This window comes from Neovison vison, chromosome 6, assembly GCF_020171115.1.
Source record: "Neovison vison isolate M4711 chromosome 6, ASM_NN_V1, whole genome shotgun sequence".
Taxonomy (NCBI): Eukaryota; Metazoa; Chordata; class Mammalia; order Carnivora; family Mustelidae; genus Neogale; species Neogale vison.
Window position 1 is genome coordinate 177,650,947 of NC_058096.1, and position 25,857 is coordinate 177,676,803.

Here is a 25,857-nt window from a genome sequence, read left to right on the forward strand (position 1 = left end):
GGGTAGGGGGGACAGAGGCAGGGAGAAAGAAAGAGCGAGCACACGTGCCCTCAGTGCTATGCCCTCCCACCCTGGCTCAGCACTCAGGGCACGCTGGCTGCCTTAAAAGAAAAGCCTCTCCACTCCCTATGAGGCTGAACTACTAGAACTCTATCGTGGCATTTCATCTGGTGCCTGAGCATATGAGTAATAAATGTGTGAAAACATGAAACTAATATTCATAATTACTTTACAAGATAAAGAACTTGAAGGAAAAACAGCTTCTGTGTGCCTTGCCATCACCATCAGGGGTACACTGTGAAAAACACGGCATCCTGCCAGAACCTCAGACTTCATCTTGCCAGCCAGCCTTAGTGCCGGCGGCCCTCAGCCCCCGCGAGTCCTTTCCGTGCTTCATTATTCCTTAATTAATGGTGCCTTCACGCGTCTCATCATCCAGACTCTTTAGAGTCTCAAAGAGCCAAGTGGGACCTCTGACCTTCTCATCTCCAACATCCGCTGAGGCGCCATTTTGGCCAACGTTTTTGAACTATCAACGGGTGTAGGCTCTAGCCTCAAGCAGGGAGTGTTAGAGAGTCTGCACTCATGATAGCCTGTACCTGACCCTCTTGCACCCCTAGGTTCAGTATCTCTTTTTCTCCTCATTTTTTCTTTTCTTCTGAAGTATAACTTACATACAATAAAGTATACCAATTTCTACTGCATGTGTCACTGAGTTTGAAACAGGTAGGTATCCATGACACCATAAATACCTCCAGCATCCCCAAAAGTTCCCCTGGGCCCCTCCTAGAAAATATCCTCTCCCAAATTATGGCCAACTTTATCACAGAATTATTTTCAGTTTAGGTTCTCATTAGCTCTCCCCTAAATTACTGCTAATTAGCTTTTAATTACTGGGATGCCTCCTTCTGGACCTTGCTTTTCTCAACTCATCTGGCCTACACTGCCAGATTTACAGCCCTAAATTGCAGCTCCACAGCCCTTTGAAAGCCTGCCCTGCTGTTGCGTACAAACTCTCCCGCTGCCAGTCCCCATTTACTGCGCCACTCCGGCTCTGCTCAGTCCGAGGCACCCCATTCCTGTTCTGCCAGCACCTTTACCTCTCCTGTACTTCCTGGGCTTCCTCTTCTCTCCCAAGCAGCACAATGCAGCTGCCCATGCTGCAGATCCGTACCCAGTTTCCACCTTTCAGATCCAGAGCCATCCTTCAAAGTCAATCTCATTAAAAAACCTTCCACTCCTCACAAAGATGTTACTTCTTTCTTGGTGGTTCCACATTATCATTGTTACCTTTTGGATGGCATTACCATTAACCTTGAGACAGAGCTTCCTATGTGCATGTGTTTACATTCTTATATTCTTGCTGGATTTTTCAATTTCTTGAAAACCAGGCTTCTAGGATTCTAGGATTTCTCTAATTACTAAAGCTTTAAAAGAAAACTGGGAAGTGGAAGGAATAACGTACTGTTTCCCACTTCTTTAGTCAACAAAGAAGAAAAAAATTGTCATCTGCTATCAAAATCTTTTCGTTAAAGCAAAGACACTGGAGACGACATAATACCAGAAACAAAATGGCAAGATGGGTCTTCAAACTGAATACACGTGATTTATGAAAAACTCACCACACTGGCTTCATTTTTCATACTTGGCTATGCCTGGAGAAAATTCTCAGAGACCAACTGGCTGTTGTTTCTAGAAACCACGGCCTTATAGTCCCTACTAAAGCACTGTGTACCTACAGGGCGCTCAATAAATGTTTAGTTCAAATGATCTAGTCACTGGAAATCCTGTGGCTGAAAGACATGGACTGTCTGAGCACGGCTTCCGTTCCGACACGGTAGTACGTGGGCCACATCTTAATGAGGAGAAGGACCACAGGATCCATTCGTCCTCACGGTCAGACTCTCCTGTGAAAAAATCAAACAGCCATCCCAATGTGTCACGGCTCTGGCGCCAAAGGGATGACTCGGGCACAAAGTGGACTCTGCCACCAGCACAAGTCTCCACTGAGGGCAGCGCCTAACAATGAACTTCACAAGTGTGTGTGAGGGCCAGCTGGGATTGGAGTGCGAGAAGGCAGGGCCCTCACAGGCGGCTGTGCAGCTCGTGTAAGGGGCAGGGCACCTGGGAGAGGTAGCCCTGAGAAATGTAACCTGACCCAGGGCAAACCTACCCACAGGAACCTAGCCTCTTCGTCTACACTGAGATCCATGACTCCATTCATCCAGATTCTGAATTTAAAAGTTCGGGCCCGAGAATTTAATGTCAAGTCAAATATACACATCAGGGTGAATGAAGTTTATGATGTGTTAATTAAATCTCAATCAAGCTTATCGAAATGTAGGGGTGCACACACAGACAGCTAAGTAAACCCTTATTCAAGACCTGACAAAGAGGGAAGATTGCATGAAAAACAGGATGAGAAAATATTTAAAGAAATACTTTTAATTGGCATTTTGAAATGAAAATTATAAACATACTCTTAAATTCACTAAAACTGCTTCGCGAAGGACTTCTGTCAAGAATTCTTTCAAGTTTTTATTACTGTTTTAAAATATATATCCTATCCGGCTACCAAAAAAATCATCTACGCATCTTTGACTAATCCAGCCTGACTCTTCCCTATTAGTTCAAATTGGTGTTATTAGTTCAAGCGGTTTTTTATCAAACTTCTCACTTGAAAGGTAGAGAAATTGATAGCCAGCAGTAACTGCAGCGTCTAAAGATATAAAAATTAAATCTAAACAGCACACACAGCCCAGACTCCTTTTTGGTCATCCTCTGAGGGGACTGTCTATGATCTGGAATAAAAACTGTAAAGTACACTTCATTCAATCACTCATTGCACAAACATTTATGGACTTCCCACCATGCCCCAGATCTTGGATTGATTTTTTTTTTTTTTGCACATCCTCAGCAGTTTATCAGCTTTCAAATGTAACTCAGGTCTTGAAACCAATTCTGAATTATGACTGAATGACCGAGGAAGATACCGGTAGAATTTGCTTCTCATAAGCACAGAATTTTGTGCTCTAGGAATGACCCGTCCATCATAGAAGAGCCTTGGTACCACACAGGTACCTGGCTCCCAGAACAGATTCTCTTCCCTCTCAGTAGGGATGTCACACAGCAGCAAGCTGCCTTCTTACCTGTATGGTGGTGTTGCCTCCTTCCAGGAGGGCGATGGCCAAGAGAATGCTTTCATGAAACACTCGGTCACTGGATGCGTTCATGATGAGGTCAATGACCAGATTGGAGGCACCCTCCTTGTCGAGGTGGCACTGAACCTCAGCCAGGCTCATCTCACCCCTGCTCGTGGAACTGGACCCAGAGCCTCCCCCTAGGAGGATGGAACATTGCTCCTATTAACCACAACCAGAGCATGTATTGCATACTTACTATGTACCAACATTTAACGCACTGAACGGTTTAACAGTATTAGCTCCTTCTAATTAGTATTAGAAGGTCCTTCTTAAGGACCCCACAGGGACGATACTAATTATTAGCCCAGAGATGAAGTCACTTGTCTTTGAGGAGGACACCCAGCTTGTAAGAGAGATGGTATTTCAATGCAGGTAGGTAAGATGAGGAATGATGTATTTCCAGCAAAAGACCCACAGCCATCCAGCAGAGACTCTCCCTGACATTAAAATACAATGACTTGGTGAAGAATTATTAAAAAAAACTTTTGAGTTCAAGAAACAAACCCAACTTATACATGTCTTATAACACTCCTAAAAAAATATAGCCTATAAACAGTCACTTTAGCCCTGTTTCTAAGAAACCCACTCTTGACCCAAAATCAACCTTTCATATAATTTATCTGTTCATTCATTCATTCAATAAATACTTACTCAGTGCTTGGCACGGAGCCAAGAACTGGGACTGGAGAGTGAAAACAGATGAAATTCCCATCCCCACTGAGCTTGAGATGACATGAATAAAGCTAAGCAGACAGGGCCTATGTCGTTTAGTGGAATGGATTCCAACTGTGTTTAGAAAGTGCCTACATAAGAACTTGCCTTGCATTACTATTGGCAACAACTGAAACATTAATGTACACGGAGACATGGACCAATCGATTTCAGAGAGAAGAAAATCATCTGCCAGTCCTTCTCCACAGACCTCAATTCAAACGCCACCTCCTTTGCACTGCTTGTCTTGACTACCTAGATCCATTATATCCATAGAGCAGAGTAGAAATTGGGTTGTGTCTCTTGCCTCTTATAGCTTTTTAAAGCAGAAATAGTCTCTGATGCATTTCTAAAACACTCTCATAAGGCCTCCCCAGGGCTCTACATACTTTGTGGAATGACCCCACTACAGAAGGTAAAGAGAAATAGTTTTGAGATATTATGCGAGGAACTTCTTGAGAAATCCCTTGAGAATTCAACTTGCAGATGAAATGCTAAGGTCCTGTTCCTGGGGTACTCCGAGACCTATCTTCACCATAGCTGTACAGCCCCATGAAGTGAGGTGTGCTCCAAGTTTTCATTTGGTGAAAAACTCAAATCCCTTCCCAGAAACGGCTAGGATAACTGCATTAATCACCGAGTATTCTCGTTCTACCTACAGCATGCCCCCAAAACCTACATGCATAACAGTCATCATTATATACAAGGAATCAGTCAGCTCACATCTGTGCTTCCAGTGAGCGTTGAACTCCTGCCTCCACTCCCCCACCGGCTTAAAACCAAAACCAACACCCACAGTTGAGTTCAGCGTTCTTCCAACTTTTGCCTGTAACAGTGTTTACAATGTTTTGCAACCTCTTTGAGGATTTTTTTAAAGCAATTCTATAGGGACTTTTCTTTCTTTCTTTCCTTTCCTTTTTTTTTTTTTTAAGATAAACTCCCTTAAGATTTTGGGAGGGACACAGCATAGGCATTAGAATTAGACATACTGAGGTTCAAATTATAGAACAGTCACTAACAAGCTTCCATTTTCTTTCTCTTAAAAAGGGCTAACAAGAGTGCCTGCTATAAAATGGGGTACTTGGAGGAGCAAACAAGAAGGCCAGATGCTTGGGAGAGCCCTTGGCACTCGGTAGGTGTATAATTATTATTATATACCTTTTATTATTATAAAAAAAATGAGGAATTTTCACCATCCTCACTGCTAACACCATTGTTATTTAATGGGAAGAATGAATCCTCATGAGCACAGGAAAATGGGCAGTAAAATCAGGTTCCTTGAGTCGTCCAAAAATCATCCAGAGGGTTGCTGTACTAGAAAGGGGGGCAAAAAGACTTAGCCAATATCTAACTGCAGTGAAATATTTTTAGATATCACTTTGATGGTAGACCAAAGACAAAACAAGTTGCTAGAAAACACACTTGCCACCCAAATTCATCTGTTAGTTTCAACCTGTTAAGGAGAAACATACAGCTCTCATGTGGCACACTCAATTCACACGTGCAGCTAATTAGCACACCACACAGCCTACCTCCTCCCCCAGGCTTGCTGGGTCCTCCTGGTGACAGCGGGCCATTGCCAAAGCTGGTGAGGCTTTCTCTTCTTCCTGAAGGTCTGATGTTTCCATAGTAACGGTTGACCAAAATTTGCCTGAGCGCCTCACCCTTAATTCAAACAGGATAATGAAATCAGGTTCTGAATTTAATGCATAACTGAGCTACTAATACTCAAAAAACATGGGGGTACTCAGTTATAATTGGCTCAGTTTCACTCAGTGAAAAAATAAATTATTAATAAAAGCACTTGGAAACTCTGAAGTTAACTTCTTCAATATTTTCTCAGGAAAGCACATCATTAAAAAAAAAGCAGCAATCTAGAATATTAAATATCTGAAGTTTCTCTCTCTCAGTGATAAACACAGAACATTAATTTTGAAGGGCAACTAACAATAACAAAAACAAAAAAGTCCCTTTGGGTTAAGCCAATAAAACTCAGACAAAATGAGAATTTCACAGGTCACCTTTCACACAGCAATATGAAAATGTTACCCCAAACATAGGGCTTATTCCCAGTATTGTAAGAAAATAATAAAATATAAAAGTAATACTGCATGATTTAATGAGCTGAAAGTAAGCCTTTCTTATAGAAATAGTCAATGGGTTGAGTGGTGAAGAAAAAATAATGCTACAGGAAATAAAGTAGGGGCAGATATCAGACATGCCAATCAAAAAATAAGCACCATGAATGAAATGAGTTTGACATTTGCTTTGAAATAATAAGGGAGGCCAATAGGTACGGATACAGATGAGATGAGAGGGACCACGAGTTGACAGTCGCTGAAGCCGAGTTAGGAATGTGCATTCTCGGGTTCTCCAAACTCTTCTGGTTCTTCTCATATATATTTGAACATTTCCATAATACTGTGTTTTAAAAAATATAACTATCAAAGGAAGCTTGGACAGAAGACAGAACAACTCTCTCCCACAGCTCCAGCCCAATAAATAAAGAAAGAAAGAAACCCGTGATTTGTTCCCCAACACGAGGGGACATGAGCAAAGCAGCCCGAAACAGCACGGAGCTGCAGGATTCACTCTCAGCTCTAGTCTACATTCAGTCCTGCTAAATGATTCCCAGGCCGCCTCCTGGTCTGGAAGTTTCTGAAAGTCAGAGGCTGTATGGTTCTCCCCCAGACTCTTCCCCAGGGACAAAGTAGTAAGACACAGAGCTCCTCTGACACCTCACCAGGAGAGGTGAGTGAGACGTCTAGCAGACAGAAGGGTGCTGAGATACAGCGGGTGTCTAAAATAGAGGCTCAAGAGTTCTTCTGAAGAGCCCTGCAATGGGAACACGAGTCAGTAGAATTTAAAGTGATTTGTGAATAAGCTCCGAGAATAGGTCTGGAGACTTCAAGTGGGGTGTCTGAAAAATAAGACGGGAGGAAGCAGATGGGAGAGCAGGAAGGGCCCTGAGAGGGGCAGAGAGGCTGGGGTGCCAGGGGCACGTGGGACCAGGGAACAAAGGAGAAAGGTAGAAAACTCCTTAGCTCAGTGTCAAAATCACATAAGGTCCCAGGGCTACGCTGCCAAGTTTTTCTTCTTTCTTAATTCAGGCTGCTGGTCAAAGACTCCAGGGACAAGTTGGGATGGGATAAACAGGAGTTCAGGAAATAGGAAAATCTCTGTTTTCTCTCTCCTTTCTACCTACAAATGGGTCTCTCACTGTAGTTCAGCAAAGGAGGGTGCATCTATTAGCTCGTGAGACTTGTCACCCACCTTGGCTGCCTGTAAATACAAAATTCTGAGAGTGCTTCCAATAGGGAAGCTATTTATGAGGTTTTCACGTGCTTTTTAAATAGATTGCGTTTGGTACAATATTCTTTAATAGCTCAGAAAACCACACTTTGGTATAAAGATATAGCTTTGCTGGTGTTTACGTCTCCAGCACCAATACAAACACACAGATGCTCTCCAACGCAGTCGCTGAGAGCACGGGGATTTGAAAGGCTGACTTCATAAAAGGAGAGAAATATAAATTTCAAAGGATCATTCATGGAAGCCAACCCAGAAAGAAAAGGGGCAAAGAAAAGGTTACCTCCATGCTGAATGTAACTGGAGATTAAATTTGATTTCCTTTTTTTCACCATAATGATGTACAGTTTGATTTTCTTTCAATAACATACAGTCTTTGAATTCCCATGATAGGAAATGGTTGGCAGCAAACCATCTAATTCTCTAACTGGGTCCCTCTGGGCATCACAGGAACATTGTCTAAGAGGTAGATGGCTGGGCTGAGACCTACGAGCTGCAACCACTAAAGACAGCCAATGTCACCATCCTGGCTAGCATCTGGAAGATGGTAGGAATGAACGGTCAAGTCAAAGGCAGGGTGACCATGACCGACCAACCAACAAACACACGTCACAAAGGAAGTGTCAGCTATCGACTTTACAGTCAATTCCAGTTCAGGCAGGAGCAACTCAGATTTTCCACTCTTGAGCTTGAGGGCAATGGTCAGTTTGCAATCAAGCGAGCAGGAGGTAAAGAAAGGAACACATGCCATCTGGGAACACGTGGACTCCAGGAACAGGAACTTCACATTTATGCAGCCTGGATGCCAACTGAAGTTACAAAGGGATCTCACATTACCATTTTGTCTCTCCTTCCACAGAAAAACCCTAGCGGTTACCATAGCAACTGATGCATCAAATGGTACATTTTTCCCCCATAAGAGAATATCATGAAATGTGCTAATTATGGAAAAACACACACACATACATTCTACCCTACAAACTTTTATTTTTTTTCCTTCTTAATTATAAGACTTTTGGCACATATTCACCTCACCTTCTCTCCACACACCCAAAAAAGTTTAAGCTGCAAGGGGAAAAAACCATAGAGCATGTGGGACTTGCCTTTTTTTTTTTTTTTTTTTTTTTTAAACAAGTTGAGATTTATTCCTTTTCTGAAAGAATAAAGACTGATACTTTTAGGTAAAAAGGGAAAAAGAAAATGGACAACATTATAAAAAGTTATGCAAATCCCTAGTGTAAAAACTTAGGTTTGAGAAAAATTCTGTTTTCTGAGCCAGTGGTTTAATTTAGGAAAAATTAAAATCTGCGGACAAAAGCCTTCCTAATCATCATGATATAAATTACTCAAGAGCACAAAACTTCTCACACCGTACTAAGATCAGAAACCTGATTTAAGAAAAGGAAAAAAAAAAAAAAGGACTCTGCAAACAACATCATTTCTGCAATTTTAACATTTGGCCAGGCAACCCTTTTTAAAAAAAAAAAAATTAATTTTTTTCCGGAAGTTTACACCTATAGTATGCAAACAGATAATAGATGTTTTTCTCTGGTAAGAAATTCCACACACACATTATAATCTAAGACTGAGAAAAGGCAAAGGCCAAGAGTTTCTTTTGTAGTAAGTGTCATCTTAGAACAGTGAAAATGGTAGCTCAGTGACGAGGAGTAATGAAATCAAGCTTCTACCTTGCAGTTTGGTTCAAACAAGTTTCATTTCTATCAGTTCAACAAAGTGGCTAATGATATATAGGGACAGAGCGAAGTGCCAAACAAGGCACTAAGGAGTTAATATTGCCACATAAAAACAGGAGAGAAGAAGTGACCTTTTTGTCTTCCTAGGTTCCAGCCACTTGAAAACCATGTGCTGCAGGAAAGATCAGCCTCTCACATGAGTGGTGAGCCTTTCACACCTTAGTCAGCACTAAGGTCACGCCTCAGTTTAAAAATACCTTCCTTTTGCTACTATTATCTACCAAATCAATTGAAGCGTGTCAGTCTGCAAGGTAACAATACATCAGGTCATGATCCCAGCGTTCTGGGATCGAGTCCCACATCGGGCTCCTTGCTTGGCGGGGAGCCTGCTTCTCCCTCTGCCTCTGCCTGCCACTCTGTCTGCCTGTGCTTGCTCTCGCTTCTCTATGACAAATAAATAAATAAATAAATAAATAAATCTTTAAAAAAAAAAAAATATTCCTTATCATAATCCAGCCACCGTGCTAAGTGCTTCACATGCACAGCTCAGTAGGACAGTCCTAAGGGGCGGTGACCATTAGTATCCCCATTTTACAGCAGAAGAAACTGAGGAACAGGGTGGGTCAATCACTTGCTTTAAATCACACAGCTAGGACTTGGAACAGGAAGGCTTGAACCTCTTTCTAATTCCAAAGCTTACATCCTTAGATAGCATTCAATACTCTGATTCCTGAGAACTTGGGGCATGAGGGATGGCTTTGGGTCTTTACCAGCTACTTCTAAGGCCCATGGTAATTGTTAAAGGACAGGCATGTATGGAAAACACAGGAATGCACAGGCGCTCTTGGTTGACTAACTGCCAGAGATCCAGGATGGTGGAGGGGAAAGGCTAAATGCCAGCTCCACAGGAACTCCTCTTTGGTCATAGCCTGAGAAATTACAATCACAAAAGAATGCAAAGAATTTGGGATGTGGTGGGACTGGGCAGGGGCTGGGACCTATGAGCAGAACAAAGGTGCATGGGCCACCCCATTTATGTCAGGCATAAATCCTCCAGGACACTGATGACCACAATTCCAAGGCAGTCTTTGTTATACCCCATCTTCCTGTGTCTTAGTTTCCTAATGTGAAATGTGGATGAAGACTGTGTCACTGAGTCAACGTCAGCATTAACAAAAATTAAATTGATGAGTTAACATATGTAAAAGTCTTAGCACGGTCACTGGCATATGATAAGTACTCAGAAATCCAGGAAATCTGGTTTATCTTCCAAAAATGAGTAACATGAATTGGTCAGCATGCTAATGATGTAGATAAGCCTTGTAGAAAATGGTTTAGCAATGCATAATGAGCACCTAAAAAAGGTATCTATGCTTTGGCCTAAGAATGCCCCTTCGAGGATCTACCCAGAGATGTACACGTTTCTTCATTTCCTCATCAGAGGAAAATATTACAAAGCACTTGTTCATTTGTGGAACTTCACAGAGCTATTAACTTTCAGACTTTCAAAGAAAAGCATCACAGACAATATTAAACGACAACAGCAAGGTACGGAAGTCGTAAACTTAGAATATCCCAAGGACAAAGAAAATGTTCATTGGCACATGATGCACACCTGCGTAAAAAAAGTGGGCACAGGAAATGTTATATCATTAGCTGCTTTTATAGCAAGTAATACAATTTTGAACTTTTTATAAAATTTCTTTTGCTTAATATAAATTAATTGTAATGATAATCAGTGACTTACAGAAAAAAAAAATTTTTAAAGACTTCACCTAATTAGAGAGCCACTACAGAAAAAGAAGAGAGGTCATGAAAAGCTTACTGGTCATCATTTGGACACTGGCAGGGTCTGTGGCCCAAGGAGGTAGATAATAGGTGGACTCACCAGTGAGCCTCACTGATACAAATGGCTGTGATTGGTCCTGACCCAATTAATGCTTTAACACGATCAACACCAACATAAGCTGTCTTTGTATTACAGTGCATGACTGAAGGAGGTGTTATGGTCATTAGCTCCCAGAGTCCAAGACTACGTACCCTTTTATGGTCTTCCAGTTGCCTCAGTGGGGGGCTCGGCTCAAGCTCCTGCTAAGCACGCAGAGATTCCATTTTAAGTACAACATGAGGCAGACACACCATCTTCAGTATCAGTCACAAATGAAATACACCAAGAGCTCATACTGAGCTAAGAGTTACACAAAAGGATTGGAGGCCTTTTAAAATGTTTCCCCAGGCACCTACGAATGCTCAATTACTTTCAATACTGCTTAACAGCTGTCCTGTCCCCAACCCTAATGCACTATGTAAATGAGCAGGTTTCTGACTTTTTGGCCGTGTGCTATATTATGTATTTTTACAGGACCCCAGAAGGGGTTATACGGCAAGACACCAACAGGGCAAGTCCTCACGGTTCATACATGCATAACTGCACAGCACATGCATCAGAACATCAATGCATACACTTCTGAGCAGACACACATATATGGCCCCTCAGCTCTCCCCAACCCACTGGTTCAAAGCATTCTAATCAAAGCTGTGAACAGTGAGGAACTCTGATCAGCATATTAGACACTGATCATCGTAAAGCAGCCACAATGCAACTCGGCAATTTGATAATCTGTTTGTTTTATTTTTAAGATCTTCATTAGACTTTTCTCAGATGAGATACACTTCATTCATGCTTTTACCCTCCCGTGATTTTAGTAGAGCTTCTGAAAGTAAATTTTGATACTTAGAAATAGGTCTCTCCAAAAAGCTTCTCTATGATTTTAGAGGCCTTAATTAATTCCAGTCCTTCATTTAACGAGTTTAGTTAGCAACAGGAAGAACAGAAAGAATGCAATGTGAAACCATGACTTTGTTAGTAGCTTTCACCAAAACCATGCGTTAATATCCAGGACTTCAAATTTGCATCACCTCTGCACAGAACACAGAGTCTATTCTATAGAACAAGAGAAAGGACTTGACATTCTGGAGTTGCTCAAATGAGTATTTTACAACTGAGACAGTTTTGTGTGAAAGCCTTTACTCAGAGAGCCCCATCTCCTCACAGGAGGCATGCTCTGGTTTAGCCCCAGTAACTCTGAACTTACTTTCTACATTGAGAGCCTCCTCAATTACGGAAACCATCAGTTCCCAGCCCGGCTAGAAGACTTCCCCCTGCACCTACCACCATGGCAGAAATTTCACCACAACAGCTCAGACACTCAACCAAGACAAGTGAGAAGCACCCATATTTGCTGTCACTGCAAATATAGGTGAGCGACACACACCTCTGTGGAGTTCTCCGAATCTGGAGCTTGTGGGAGCTAGTTGGGAGTAAAACAAAGCATGTTAGTTATGGCACTTGAATCTTGGGGGCCACAAAGAAATCCAGAGACCGACATCAAGGACAAGACACAGAAGGCAAGATCAAAGATGAGGTGACATGGCTATACTGGGTCTCGAGCAACAGAGGTGAGGAGATACTTTCTCTTTTAAACTGCATTCAATGCGGTCATGATGGAAGAAACCAGCTGGCCTGAGATAGGGAAACATATTTAAAATAGGGAAAGAAACAGAAGACTACTAGTGACCAAGAAGGAAATAGATCTTAAAAAAAAAGGACACCAAAGAAAGAACCACTGCACACCTGTGATTTGTTTGTCCACCGAGAGAGAAAAAGCCATCACGGTGCATACCCAAGGTGGGGGAGGGAGAGGGAGAGGGAGTGGGGTGGGTAATGGGCTCTCGGGGGCACTCCCCTTCCCAGAGCCCCAAAGCCTGTGAAAGACAGCTCCATGAATCTGTCTTCCACCAGGGCACGTGCTTGGAGCAGGAAACCGACTGATGTCAGAGGTAACCAGCAGACCCTACCCACATCTCCCTGGACCAAAGTCACGCACCAGGTATGGCTGGCTAGTTCAAGGTACAGTCTGCGACTATGGAATGAGGCCAAGGTTCACGCTTCAAGTGAGTGACCTTGCTGAGGCCAGGGTGTGGCTGTTGGCTGGTGAGCCAGAACAGGTGTTGGAAGCACAGAAGGACTGAGCTGTGAGATCTGGTAGGGTTTCAACCCAGCCCAGTGCTACCGCTTTGGTGGTTTGATCCCCAAGATGGAAAAAAAAAAATGTTCTCCATAGAAGATTGTCGTTATGTAATTTCACGGTTTCTGTCTTGTTTTCTATTTCTGAACAGGTAAAATGAAGAAAAGATACAGGAGATCTCTTTAAGTACAAAGATTAAAGTCCTTCTCCAAGGAAGGTGGGGCATACGTGGAGGGCTGCTCACTCAATTAGGGACAGAAGACTTCTCAGACAGGAGTACAACTCCACTGGCCTCAGGGAAAAAAATTATCTCCAGAGTCTTGAGCTTCATGTTGGGGTGGGGAGACATAGAGTGGCAGGAAGGACTGACACATGGCAAGGAAAATAAAAACAGAAATCAGTTATAGGTCTTTGCAAGATATAAATAATATCACAACCCAAGACTCTGTTCTTAAATTCTGTATGCTCTAGGCTAAAGAACTGAAACTGTACAAACGTATTTGCTATCTCCCTCAGTGCAGAAGGGACAAGGAGAAAAAGCAGAACTAAAGCAATGACCCACGTATTTTAGAGCAGCCAGATACCAGTGGAAAAGCAGGTGACCTTCTACTATTTGCACTGGCTACATTCCCACTGACATATCCTTTTATATGGATCCCACAGGATTAAGACAAAAAGATTAGAGGCACCGGTTTATGGCAGGAACCCACAGAGCTACCCTATCCTACTCCTTTGCCAATCAAAAGTTAAAGGAAATCAAGAAGATTGAATTGTAAGTGGTGGCGTTTGGTTTTGTTTTTAAAATTTTCTTGTTTGAGGTCCCTTTGTCTGAAGAAGTATGGTGGATACTTCTAGAATGCCCATAGGTAGTGTATGGCTATTTCTTAATCACTCAGACATCAGTGATTTCTGATATGTTTTATGATTGTATACTCACTCTGCTGCTTCCCTAAACTACTGTCATGCTAGTTTTAAAATTAATTTCCAAAATAATAATTAAATTATCTTTTCTTTCCTTGAACATTTCATGAAGCCTTTTAAGAAAACAGAGGATGCTCTGCAGCCTCAGGATTCACTAAAGAATGGATAGAAAGACTATCCATTCCTAAAAGAGAACAGAAAACCCAAGGGTGCTACACAGGGTCATGGGTCCATAAGCGCATCCATGCGTTGGTTCTGTGTGAACCTGACCCAGGCACCGAACCTCTCCGGGCTTCCACGTTCTGACCTGGAGTTCAAGGAGACTGGAGCAACTATTCTTCAGGACTTCTTCCAGTTAAAACATTAAACAATGCTTGGTATATTTTCAGTAAACTTCATTTCATAATATCTAACAGCAAGTTCCCTACATATAACACAACGTGCTAGGACATAAAATGATTTCAGGCATAGCAAAGCCCAAACCATATCTGGCACATGATTTGGCAAAAAAACAAAACAAAAACCAAAAACAACAAAAGCCAAGAGCCTTTACCAGTACTTTCTTCTAAGAGGATTTCAGCTCTATTTCCTTGAGGATGAGGTTATTTTATGGCAGTAAGTTTTGAAAAACAGAAGCATATTTATAATAAGCTACATTGTTCGAATAAGATAAAAGCTACAGTGGAGCCTGGGTGGCTCAATGGATTAAAGCCTCTGCCTTAGGCTCAGGTCATGATCTCAGGGTTCTGGGATCGAGCCCCACATTGGGCTCTCTGCTCAGCAGGGAGCCTGCTCCCCCCCCACCCCTGCCTGCCTCCCTGCCTACTTATGATCTCTGTCAAATAAATAAATAAAATCTTTAAAAAAAAAAAAAGCTACACAAATACAAAATATAAGGCCCAAACCAGAACATAATGTTTAATAATGAAGTGATTTTTCACAGCACATTTTTAATATTAATTTTTTTTTCATGAAAGGGCATCCTTAATGAGTATACATTAAAGAGGTATATGTTTTGAGAAAATGGTCATGTCTGAATTTGGACAAGTCTTCCTGACCTTAGTCCCAGGCACTGACACCTCCAATCAAGGCAGAGCCTCCCAAACCAGCAGGTGATGAACAGTGGTCTGATGTCGCCTGGTTTTGAACTTGGAAATCCACTATTGCACCCTATTGCCTCTCTGTATTTCTTTACTGATCTTATGTGTCAATTGAAATCTTTTGCACACCTCGTCTAGTCAATTGACTAGCTTTTAAGTAGAAATTGAAAATGAATCTCAAGTCATTAAATCCCAAGCAGCCTTCTTGGCTGAGACTACAAATCAAGTCCCCGGAACCACGGTACTTGAGTAGTATCAAATATGTGCTTGTAAGACACGGACATGCTTGCTTACAACATGTAACATACCTAACATTTTAGCTTAGGATAGAATTCTACTATAAATGAAGGATATCATACCTTCTCATCTTTAAAAAAAAGCCCCTGGTCTTCCTAGAGTTACTATTTCCAGTGTATGTACAACAGTACCCGTTCACATGCATACATACGTTCCACGTATGCCTCCAAAAGGATAGTGCTGACCACAGTGTTATAAAAAAAATAAAATAAAAAACAAGACCTTTTGTTTTCCACTGCCATTTACATAAATCTTTCCATTAACCATGGGCTTCTAGAATTTTCCTTTGAAAGATGAGGTCTTCTTCTATGGACCATCCCCAGCAGAAGCTGAATACAGTTCAAGAAACGCCAAAATACTATGGCCCTCCTATTCAGCACATCAAAGGGAATGTATGAACTCCAGCACCCGTGAATTGGCCTCCAGTTCCTCTTCACCCACTCAAAACCTCAGAGGAGGGAAACCAACCAACTAGCCAACAGCAGACAGGCTTGCAAATATGTTTGCTGGGACCCATTCTTCCTGAGCCTTTGCAACCCACCTTGAGAGACCAGAAAGCTTTAAAGAAAACTGAGCTAAAATACGTGATCTAGCATTTCAGCAGAACAATTTTAAACCTTCACATCTGCTAACACAATGCCCTTTATTAATGGCATTTGTTTTTAGGAACCAAGTAAGACGTAAAAATTTAGCCCCGATGATGCAGTTTCACCTTTACAGAACACGTTCATCGGAACTCAAGAGCAGAATTCATTTTTTAAAAACGCATTCTGACTTGACTAAATTATACAATTTCAGTCACCGCGGAATAATCTCAGCATCAAAACACAGACACTGACACACAGACACACACACACCCCAACCGACCTCCCTATCCCTCAAAATCCTCCTGCAACAGCTTCTGTGTGCTCGGAGTTGAGCTCGCTTGCTGTATGGTTGCCGGTGTCTAACAGTAAACAGCCCTGCTGCATTTATTGGCAATTACTGCTGAAGGTCACACATCAGCAGTGAGCCTAAATTCCAGGAAAAAAAGCAGCTCTTATGTAACTGCCGCCTGAATGTTGGCAGGTGCCCAAACCCAGCAGTTCACAGCAATGCAAAAAAGTAGGACACCTCCAGCCCGGGGTTCGATGTCATAAGCACGCCCCCTGAAGGTGAAACTGAATAATTCTTGTGTTTCTCTTTTCTCCCCCTCCTGAATTTTAGAGTTCTCCTTGGGTGGCATCCTTGGGTTGCCGAAGAAGCTCAAGGTGGGACGAGTTGAGGGCTCCCTTGAAGCAGGAGGCAGTCGCCCTTAAACCAGTGGGAATGCCACTCCAGCTTTTCCGTTGCGGTGCAGGAAGGCCAGGTTGCTGGCTGACACCAGTGTCACCAGGTTGCTGGCTGGAGATTTCATGGTTCCAAGTGACAGTGATGAAATGGGGATCCCATCTCAAATACAAAGAAATGCTGCTTGCCCCACTGAGCTACAGCACACACTTTTCCAATACACCACGCTCCCTGCCATAGACGCGCATGTGAAAATGAGGCGGATTACAGTTCTGTCTTACAGACTGCACCTCAGGTTTGAATACTGGATTGAAATCAACGGTTTGGTTCGCACAGCACTTGACGGTTCAGAAAGGTGATTCACAGCACTTGACAGTTTAGAAAGCTGCTGGTGCTGCCCACCTGTTCTCACCTGACCTCCTAAGCTCTTAGGTGACCTCCTTACTCGGGTAGAAGTTCCCAAATTATGGGTTCTCATAACCCAACCCCAGGTACTTCTCCACTCTGGCAATTCTCATGGTTGACAGCTGTCACTGAACAGTTATTTGTACTACTGGCCATCTCCCCCACACAACTGTGGACTTCAGAAGAGCAGATACTGCCTATTCGGGGGCATCACCATAGTCCTTCCTCCTCACACCATGCCTGGAATGTAACGGGTTTTCAAATATTAGTCATATAACAGAGTATCTTTAATATCAACTGGTATCCATGTAAAGCCAAGAATGGGTAGGCAATGGGAACTTTTGGGGGGTGATGGAAACATATCCTATCTTGATTTCTGTGTATACATATGTAACAATTCATCAAGCTATAAATGTTAAGAGTGAGCTGAAGGGACACCAACCCAAGTACGGTAGTTTCCTTATCTCCTCCACTCAATCTGTACCCCATCAACCAACACCCCAAGTAAAAGAGAAAATTAAGGGGGTAGGATAGACACTGTGCCTCTTTATTTGCCAAAAGAAGGAAAGAAAGAAAGAAGGAAGGAAGAAAGAAAGGGAGAAAGAAGAAAAAGAGAGAAAGAAACCAAACCTCCTCTTCCTGGTTTCAAATGAATTTTTGTTCTAAAAGACAGCTGGAAGGTTCCATACCATTCCCTTTCCTTACGGGGACTCTGTGACTCTCCCTCCTTTCACCCTGATTTCTCAGGGCACTGACAGAGACACAGAGGGGCTCTGCTTTTTCACAAGTCATTCACAGCACGTCTCCTTCCTTGAGATGTCTGAAGGGCCTCTACCACCAAAAGGGAGAGGCACTCCCCCAATCAGTGATTCACAGGATCACCATATACGCCCTACCCTATTGAAGGGGCAATTCCCCACCATGTTTAGAATTCCACATTGGTTTGCAAGTTAGGTGTGAGGCCTTGCCTGTATCATGGGCTAGCACGAACTCTCATTAAGCTTCTGCTGAACCCCAGCTGGGGGCTGCAGGTCTCCACCAGCACACACTGACAAAAGGCTTGGTAGAGGAGAAACCACAGGAGCTGTGGCAGTTTCCAGAACAGCCATTGATGAAAAAGGCCAATCAGCCATCTCTGCTTAGGGGACCAGATCCGAGAGCCTGAGGGACTGGGGACGGAGTACTGGTGTCCCAGGGCTCTGACAGTTGCCAGGGGTAACAACGGAGAGGGGATCCGCAGTTGCTTCCTCAGGGAATTTTCAAAGAATCCAAGTGGCTGCCAGAACATTCTTCTTTTATAAACAGACAGTATTCTATTTCCTAGAGTATAATTATAAACACACCTGCTCCAACTGTGGAATCTTTCCATAAGCAAGCAATAAACTCCCAGCCAGGAGACCCAGGTTCTATCTTGAGCAAGCAAACACATCAACTGATTACTATGGTGCAAAACAGTGTATTAATAACATTGCGGACTCTGATTAGCGAAGGTGTTCCTTTCCTGACTTCATTTGTACTTAAGCAAATAGAAACACAACTTCGGTATTTCAGAGGAAAAGTTCGAATCAGGGAGGCATATACAACTCCAGGTAGAAATAAAAGGAATGAGAGATGCCAACATGCAAATTCAGCACGAGGTATTTTTCTGGCACAGAAATAACCAGGAAGAGAAAGAACGAGCCAGGAAATGCCAAAAATCACTAGTTAGAGCCATTCATTAAGCCTTTACCATACCACCTTTTCTCACCTTCTCTGCATCCCAGAGGACATGGCCTCCTCCCCGTCCAAGTTTGGTTACTCTAAGGAAAAGTCCGTGCTTCCAGAGTTTACTGTGGTAGAAAAGCAAGCACACCAGAACAGGAGCTGAGCCGGCAGTGTGTTAGCTTTAATTTAGCCACTATCCGGCTGTGCAAGCTAAGTCCAGTCACTTAACCACTCTGAGCTCCGTTCCTGAGGAAACTGAACCAAATTCAGAACCACTTGCTTTCAGTTTTCAGTCTGTGATTTAAACTCTCCTTAAGTAAATCTGAACCATCTCTTAACAGTTCTGAAAGGATGGTGGTGGGTATTAGAATAGACAAACATATTCGTTCTGGCAGCTCTATCTCACCCAAAGTAAGGTATGAATTGGTCTATCAAAGGAAGTAACAGATGTCTAAAGAGGTAGAGCAGGAAAGGGATTTTTTAAAAGTCCAATAAAAAATGTTTTCCCAGGGTGCTCAATTTCCCTCATTTGTATACTTTAATTGTGTAACATGCATTGACACCTAAACATAAGGCAGGGAATGATGAAAAATATTCACCAAACAAGCAGTATTTCAGAGGCCCCCAAATCCCAAATAAAATGACTTCACTTATTGGCCCCCAGGGTAACTGTGGTTAGTAAAACCAATTAGATACATAAGCAGAGAATCCACGAGACAACATTTCAATTTCCTGACCTCTAGGTAGTTTTCCTGGATGAAAAGCCACAGATCCAGTATATTCTTAATCCCATTGTAAACCTGCGGCTAGACAGTCTCAATGAGCACTTTGGAATTCACAGTGCACTTAGACAAAGTTGTATATGATCCCTCATACTCAATACCTTCCAACATGTGGACCAAGATAACAGTGTTTTGGTTTTTTACCACTTTCAAACTATATAAATGTGGTTATTTCTTTTTGCATCGATGCTCTGCATCCAGAAAGAACAGCTCTTTTTAAGTATGAACACTGAGTTGCAGAGAGAGGTTAATGACAAGCATCAACAACAAATTTAGTTGAGATTCTAAACAGTGAATGATTGAAATCTTATCACAGTTTAGAAAATCTTTATCTAGATTCTGATGGGATCTCCAAGGACAAATGGCAAACAAACTCATGGGAAATGCTCAGACAAGACACAAAGGACTCAACTCAGGCCCAGAAGGCACACTACACAAAGTCAGATACTAGATGCTGCAGAGACTGGGGGACAGACTACAGTGTTCACTGGAAGGGTGTCATGGAAACATCACCATGGGACATTGAAAAAAAAATGAAATTAGGACCTCAGCATTATCCAATTCATCAATGGAAATGAGCTGGAAAAGAAAAAAAGAGGGGAGAAAAAGAAGGAAATGTTAGGAAGTATCAGCAAGTGAAGTGTTAGAAACTTTGTCTTAGCGCTGAGTCTCTCACGTTGGAGTGTTGTTAGATGGGGGCCATCTGAAGGGGTGCAGGGATCTGGGGCACTGACCACCACCGCTCACAGTGACATCTGCTCTGCACTGCGCCACTAAGGATGGGGCAGGATGCTGCCACACTGTGTTCACTTGGCAGGTAGCAAACCTTCCAGGTCATTGACCCAAGGGGGCTGAGAGGTACACATTCCCCCTCTCTTGCAGATATGAAAACTTGAACTGAGCTGCGAGCAAGGGCCAATTACCCAATCAAGAACCATGTTCATTTGGAAGAGGGTGGGAAAGAGGAGAGCCAAAGATGATATAGTTGGATCAACACAGTTTAGGAGAAAATTCTTTCTTTCAATTCATTTTACCATTCCATAGGGCTCTGGGGGTCTCAGAACCAGGTTCCATTTCAGCAAATAGTATGACAACATATCCTAAGAGCAGAAGCTCCAAATCCTAGAACTACTGATGACTTAAAAAAAAAAAAGCACATTTTCCCCCAAAGATGATTAGAGCCAATTCAAGTGATATTAGGAACAAGTAAATGATTAGCATCAAGTTCAAGAAAAAGAAAAAAAAAAAAAAACCTGGAGCATTATTCAAAATTGTGCTTGTTTAAAAGGTGAGAGATAATCCTCAAGTTGTTTTTATCATGCTTTGTTAATAGTACATTTGCAAATTTAAGTTCCTTAATAAAAATCCTGGTAGCTGGAAATGCTAACAGTTCATTCACCTAGAGAAAAGCAGCATTGGTAATTAACAGGTTACTGTCAGTTTGTATGAGAAAACCCTGACATTACCTGAGGTCAAAAATTCTCTAGTAGTAAAACAGCTACTACTATTCAGAAGACAAAATAGATTTTAAATAAGTTCTGAGATAACCTTTTATATTAATTCTTGGCTTCTGAATTTCTTTTCAAAGCTCTCTGACTAATAGAAAAACCTACAGTAGACGACAGAGAAGCCAATATATAACATATAACATAACTATGCTCTCTTTTCAAGCCAGGTCTAAGGGCATTTAGATGTTCTTTGAGTTATATAGAGATTCAGATTCAATTTTGGAGATGTTTAGCTATGGGAAGTTATTTGTTTTTGTTTTTCAATAAAGACATGGTTTAATTTTGGATTAAAAACAGGAATGTGATATGATGAGCACTGGGTGTTATATTCAACTAATGAATCATTGAACATTATATCAAAAACTAATGATGTACTAGGCTAATTGAGTTTAAAAATTTTTTTTTTCTTTTAAAAAGCAGAGTTTAGTAGGCACTGCTAGAATAGCTGTAAAGTCCTGTATCCTTGAATACAAAGGACAGCAAGACGTGAGCATCACACAGAAACATATTTCATCGTTATTTTGGTGATCATTTTTAATATTTATATTTACCACTCTAAGAGACAAATACTCATTGCTGCTCCTTTGCATTTTAGAGACATAATAAAGATGATTTTTTAAAATTCCTAAATGAGCATGATTAAATTTTTGTGATCATCTTCTTCTAGCAGCCTTGAGCTTGGCTTCCTGTATGATAGTTCTTAGACAGGCACCTATCAGGGAGCTGACTGAGAACAGAGGACTGACCACTGGCTACTCACCGATTTCTTTTGGGACCTGACCAGAACCACAGGTTGTGGAGGACCCTGGGGCAACCGTAATTTGTAAAGCCAGTTGGCATCAAGTGGAGACTGTTTTCAATTAGGTGAGACATCACAACTCAGCTGATGTTTAAATTTTGCTACCCACAGTGCTGTCAGAGCCACTAGCTCATGTCATTTACATAATGATGGAACATGATCGGAACTCAAATGTTACACTTGTGGGTGGACTTCCAAACATTCAGATGTTGTCAATCACCAATGATACAGTGGAGAAGACCCTGAAGTCAGAGTGTTTGGGTTTGAATTCCTGGCTCCTCCATTCCTGTGTGGCCTCGGGCAAGTTTCTGAACCTCTCTGAGCCTAAGTTTTCTCCCCATGTATAAAACAATAACAATACTGCTACCTCTGAGGCTGACCTGATGTAAGGTAATACATATGTTTAGTACAGCGGCTGGCATATAATAAGAATTCAAAGAATGTGGCTTATTTAAGACATACTTTAGGACACTAATGGGTACATAAGGCATTTTAAAAATGTAAGTCAGTGTTACAGTGATTCTGTTACATTTTAATCTGTCTAGTAATATGGGTGGCAGTAGCTTTTTTTTTTTTCAGGCAAGTAGATCTATGCAAGCACACTAATGTCTCAACATTTTTCAACAAGATAATAAAGAACTATCTCAACTTTCATTTTCATCTGTGACCTTGACAATCCTAAATATTGAATGAAAACAGAGACAAATAAAGGCATCTATGTCTCTTTGAGGATTATGGCTTAAAAGACAAGAAAACTTGGCCCAAAGGTAAGGTGGACACCACCTGAGGGGTGGGACAAAAGGGCAGTGCACTGGGATTTGGGACCCTGGCTTTCAGTCTTGATCTTGTCAGCCACTTGCCACATGACCTTGGTAAGTCACTTCAGCTCTCTGCCATGGCCTCCTAGTGTGCAGAGGAGGAGTGGGACAATGTGATGCCAAGCCAGACTATGGCCATGAAAACTCAGGATAGGGCAGGGAGGCAGAACAATTCTGGACATCCCAGGAGGGTGTTAGTCATGGGACAAATTCCACTAAAGAGACAACTAATAGGAAAATTGGGCCAGGAAGACGGAAATGACCTCACACTTGCCCTTGTGCCCTGAGCAACCAGTCCAAAGAACACCTCATTTATTTTATCAACCAAAGCCAACTGGTTTGCCTGAGAAAGGTTAGTTTCTTGGCTCTGGGTTCCTTCCACCCTTAAAGGAGCTGGCCCACCCCATACATCATGCATTTGTAGTCAAACAGGAAGAGCCAGCAAATCATCAAAATCATTTTCAAAAAGCCTTAATAAAACAGGACAAATTTAATACCCACTACTGGATCAGAAGAAACAGAGATAGTTTAGCACAACCTCCCTCTCCCGCACCAACTCTTTTACATTCAATTAATGTGAATAGTTAAGTAGCATTTTCCCACAAAGCATAGGGCCAGAAGCATTCTAAGTATGTGCCATAGGTATTGAAGCTGTTGACTAACATGGGTTTCTGGAATGTCTTCCTTGGTTGCATGACCTTTTCCTACATTTGCCTATGGTATTTTCACTTTCGTGAAGGAGGAGGAAGACAGCCCCAGCCAGACTGGAAAGTCATGCCATCTTTCCTTTAAGCCTGTCTCTGCTTGGGTGTGGCTACTTCCTTCACCAGCTAAAGAAAAAAATGTGAGCCAGGGCCTGAGAACCCCTCTAGACTGTGACAATTTACTCTTTCATAGTGACCTCCACCTCCTGCCCTCTTAAAGCTGTAGGCTCTATTGTTTTTCGTGAGCTTTATAACAGACAATTTTACAACATCTCAGATCCAGTATCTCCCATGGTCTGTGATATTCTCCCAGTTAGGAAACAGGCAGGGAAAACTGGTGGGGAGAAGCATATCTTCCATGTGGCTCAAAGACCCTGATGTACGTGGATGCCAAGCAACAGACCCGACTCCCAGCTTTTTTCCACTTTCCATGATATTAAAAACAGAAACAAACAAAAAAAACTTGAGAGAAATGGAAGTATAATCACAACTTGTAATGTTCGTGGGAGTAGACACCACGTTTACTATAAAAATCTCAGTCATAGAAATGAACAGATCTTCTAAAGAAGAGAAAACTGGTCTCCATCTTTTAAAATCAGGTTTTATGCCCCCAAACCTGCAAATACATTCATAGCTGGTTATGGCCCTTTTGGTGGATTTTATCTTATTATGAAGAGTGAATTTCTATAACTAGAATTGTATGTTAAAAATACTCCTTAAAGGTCACTTTAAGAAAAATAAAGACCTCGGGGCGCCTGGGTGGCTCAGTGGGTTAAAGAAGCCTCTGCCTTCAACTCAGGTCATGATCCCAGGGTCCTGGGATCGAGCCCCGCATCAGGCTCTCTGCTCAGCGGGGAGCCTGCTTCCTCCTCTCTCTCTGCCTGCCTCTCTGCCTACTTGTGATCTCTGTCTGTCAAATACATAAATAAAATCTAAAAAAAAAAAAAAAAGAAAGAAAGAAAAAGAAAAAGAAAGATCTTGTGAAATAAACGCTGCTTATTTGTCTGGTTCTCTCTGCTATTAGCCTTTGCCTATTTCTTGTGTGTCAGCGCAAGATCTACACAGGTATCTTTATAGGTGCTTGTATGAACAGGACATCTCATCCTTTCTCATTTGTACAAGGGGTCTTCACCTCTACCATTTATATTTATAAACTCTTTTCTTGTAGGTTATCGCCTCAAAGTTCCTACTGAGTTATAGATACTTATTCCCTAATTAGCCCACATTCATTCACCCTTTAATTTATGTATTTTTAAAATTCTCAGTGACATTTCAAAGCCGTGTGATTTGGGGACAGGAAGGAATGTATACTACAAAAGGGCTTGTGTACTTTGCTGTTTTACTTTTCTTATCCAAAGATTTTCATATGTGAAATTATTCTAATATTTGCATAAGATATTGCTTAGGTCAGAAATCAAGATTCCTACAGATTCCTATGCTTGAAATGACCTGGTTGCCGCCACCCACTTTGACAAGAAGACTGTGATTTAATTATCAAGGCTTCTTCGCAGAGATGAATCAATGAGTTATTGGGTATTTTGACAAATCAATGATATCAGTGCATTTACCTGCTCAGAAAATGCTACGAAAGTAGCTAGGAGTCCATTAGTGAACACACTACCTTCAAATGAAAACTGGTGGAATTTTAAATTCAGGACCCGCAATTTTTTAAGGTGGGGAAGGGGCAGAATGGAAGGGCAATGTGATTGTTTTTATCCCACTTGAACCAAAATCAAAAGTGTGGGGAGTGGTCTCTGCACATCCTTGCTCACTGCCTATGCCAGGAAATTAGCACGTCCCAGGGACGGCCCGTGTCCCAGTCTGAGCTAGAAAGGGTAATATGTTTGCCTGCCCTAATTCCAGTTAGAACCGGAGGGAGTTTTTCAGTACACTGGAAGCACTGTGCAACATCTCACCAGAAAGAAGCAAGCAGGCCCACAGGTATGCATGGCTGGAACCCACCAGTCAGGAATGCGTGCCTTGATACACAAGAGGCGTTTGCACTCATGCCGGGAATTGAGACGAAATCTCTTATTACTATTTCTCTAACATTAGGTTACGTGGCAAGCAGCCTATAAGACGTCTAAGTTTATGTGATTTTTAGAAGAGAAGACATATGATTTAGCTACCTTTTATGACAGGATAATTAGCTTTAAAAAGTAACAAGTCCCCTCAGTCAGTACGCCTGAACTACAGCGGATTTCTAACCCATGATCCCATTTCAATTGAATAGCAAGATCTTGTCTTGACAAGAGCATAAAATGCAGTACCTTTTCTCCATAGCCTCTATCTTTGGTCATCATTTCTCGGAGGGTCTGTAGGACCTTAATGCAGAGTTTTTCCTCATTCTCCTCTAGCAACTGTTTAGTATGCTTTATCAACCTGAACGGAGGGGAAACCATGCATTAGGTCCCTGAAATGATCTTTGAATTAAACAAACAATCACTTCACAAGCAACTTATTTTAAGTAGTCAGTTAATGAACAAATATTTATCAAAGGCTCACAGGTTCGACATGCTTCGGGGCATTCACTGTAATGAGAACTGCTAGTTAGTCTCTAAAGTGTCTCAACAGTGACACCCGCTGGTCAGTAACAGCAAAAGGG

At 42.0% G+C, this 25,857-nt stretch overlaps 1 protein-coding gene across 6 annotated transcripts in view; it reads right to left on the reverse strand.

Annotated features, from left to right (window-relative positions):
• Positions 1 to 25,857, reverse strand: part of ITPR1 (inositol 1,4,5-trisphosphate receptor type 1) — a 328,468-nt gene that overhangs the window by 102,643 nt on the left and 199,968 nt on the right. For 2 of the 6 annotated variants that reach the window (XM_044253118.1, XM_044253115.1), the window contains 6 exons: positions 25,523 to 25,634; positions 19,970 to 20,002; positions 12,193 to 12,228; positions 10,958 to 11,005; positions 5,447 to 5,579; positions 3,150 to 3,340 (listed from right to left, as the gene is read on the reverse strand). In XM_044253118.1, coding sequence (XP_044109053.1) covers positions 3,150 to 3,340; positions 5,447 to 5,579; positions 10,958 to 11,005; positions 12,193 to 12,228; positions 19,970 to 20,002; positions 25,523 to 25,634 — 553 coding nt within the window. Of the gene's footprint in view, positions 1 to 3,149; positions 3,341 to 5,446; positions 5,580 to 10,957; positions 11,009 to 12,192; positions 12,229 to 19,969; positions 20,003 to 25,522; positions 25,635 to 25,857 lie in introns of all 6 variants that reach the window. The other 4 variants (XM_044253116.1, XM_044253114.1, XM_044253119.1 and 1 more) reach the window with 2 other exon arrangements.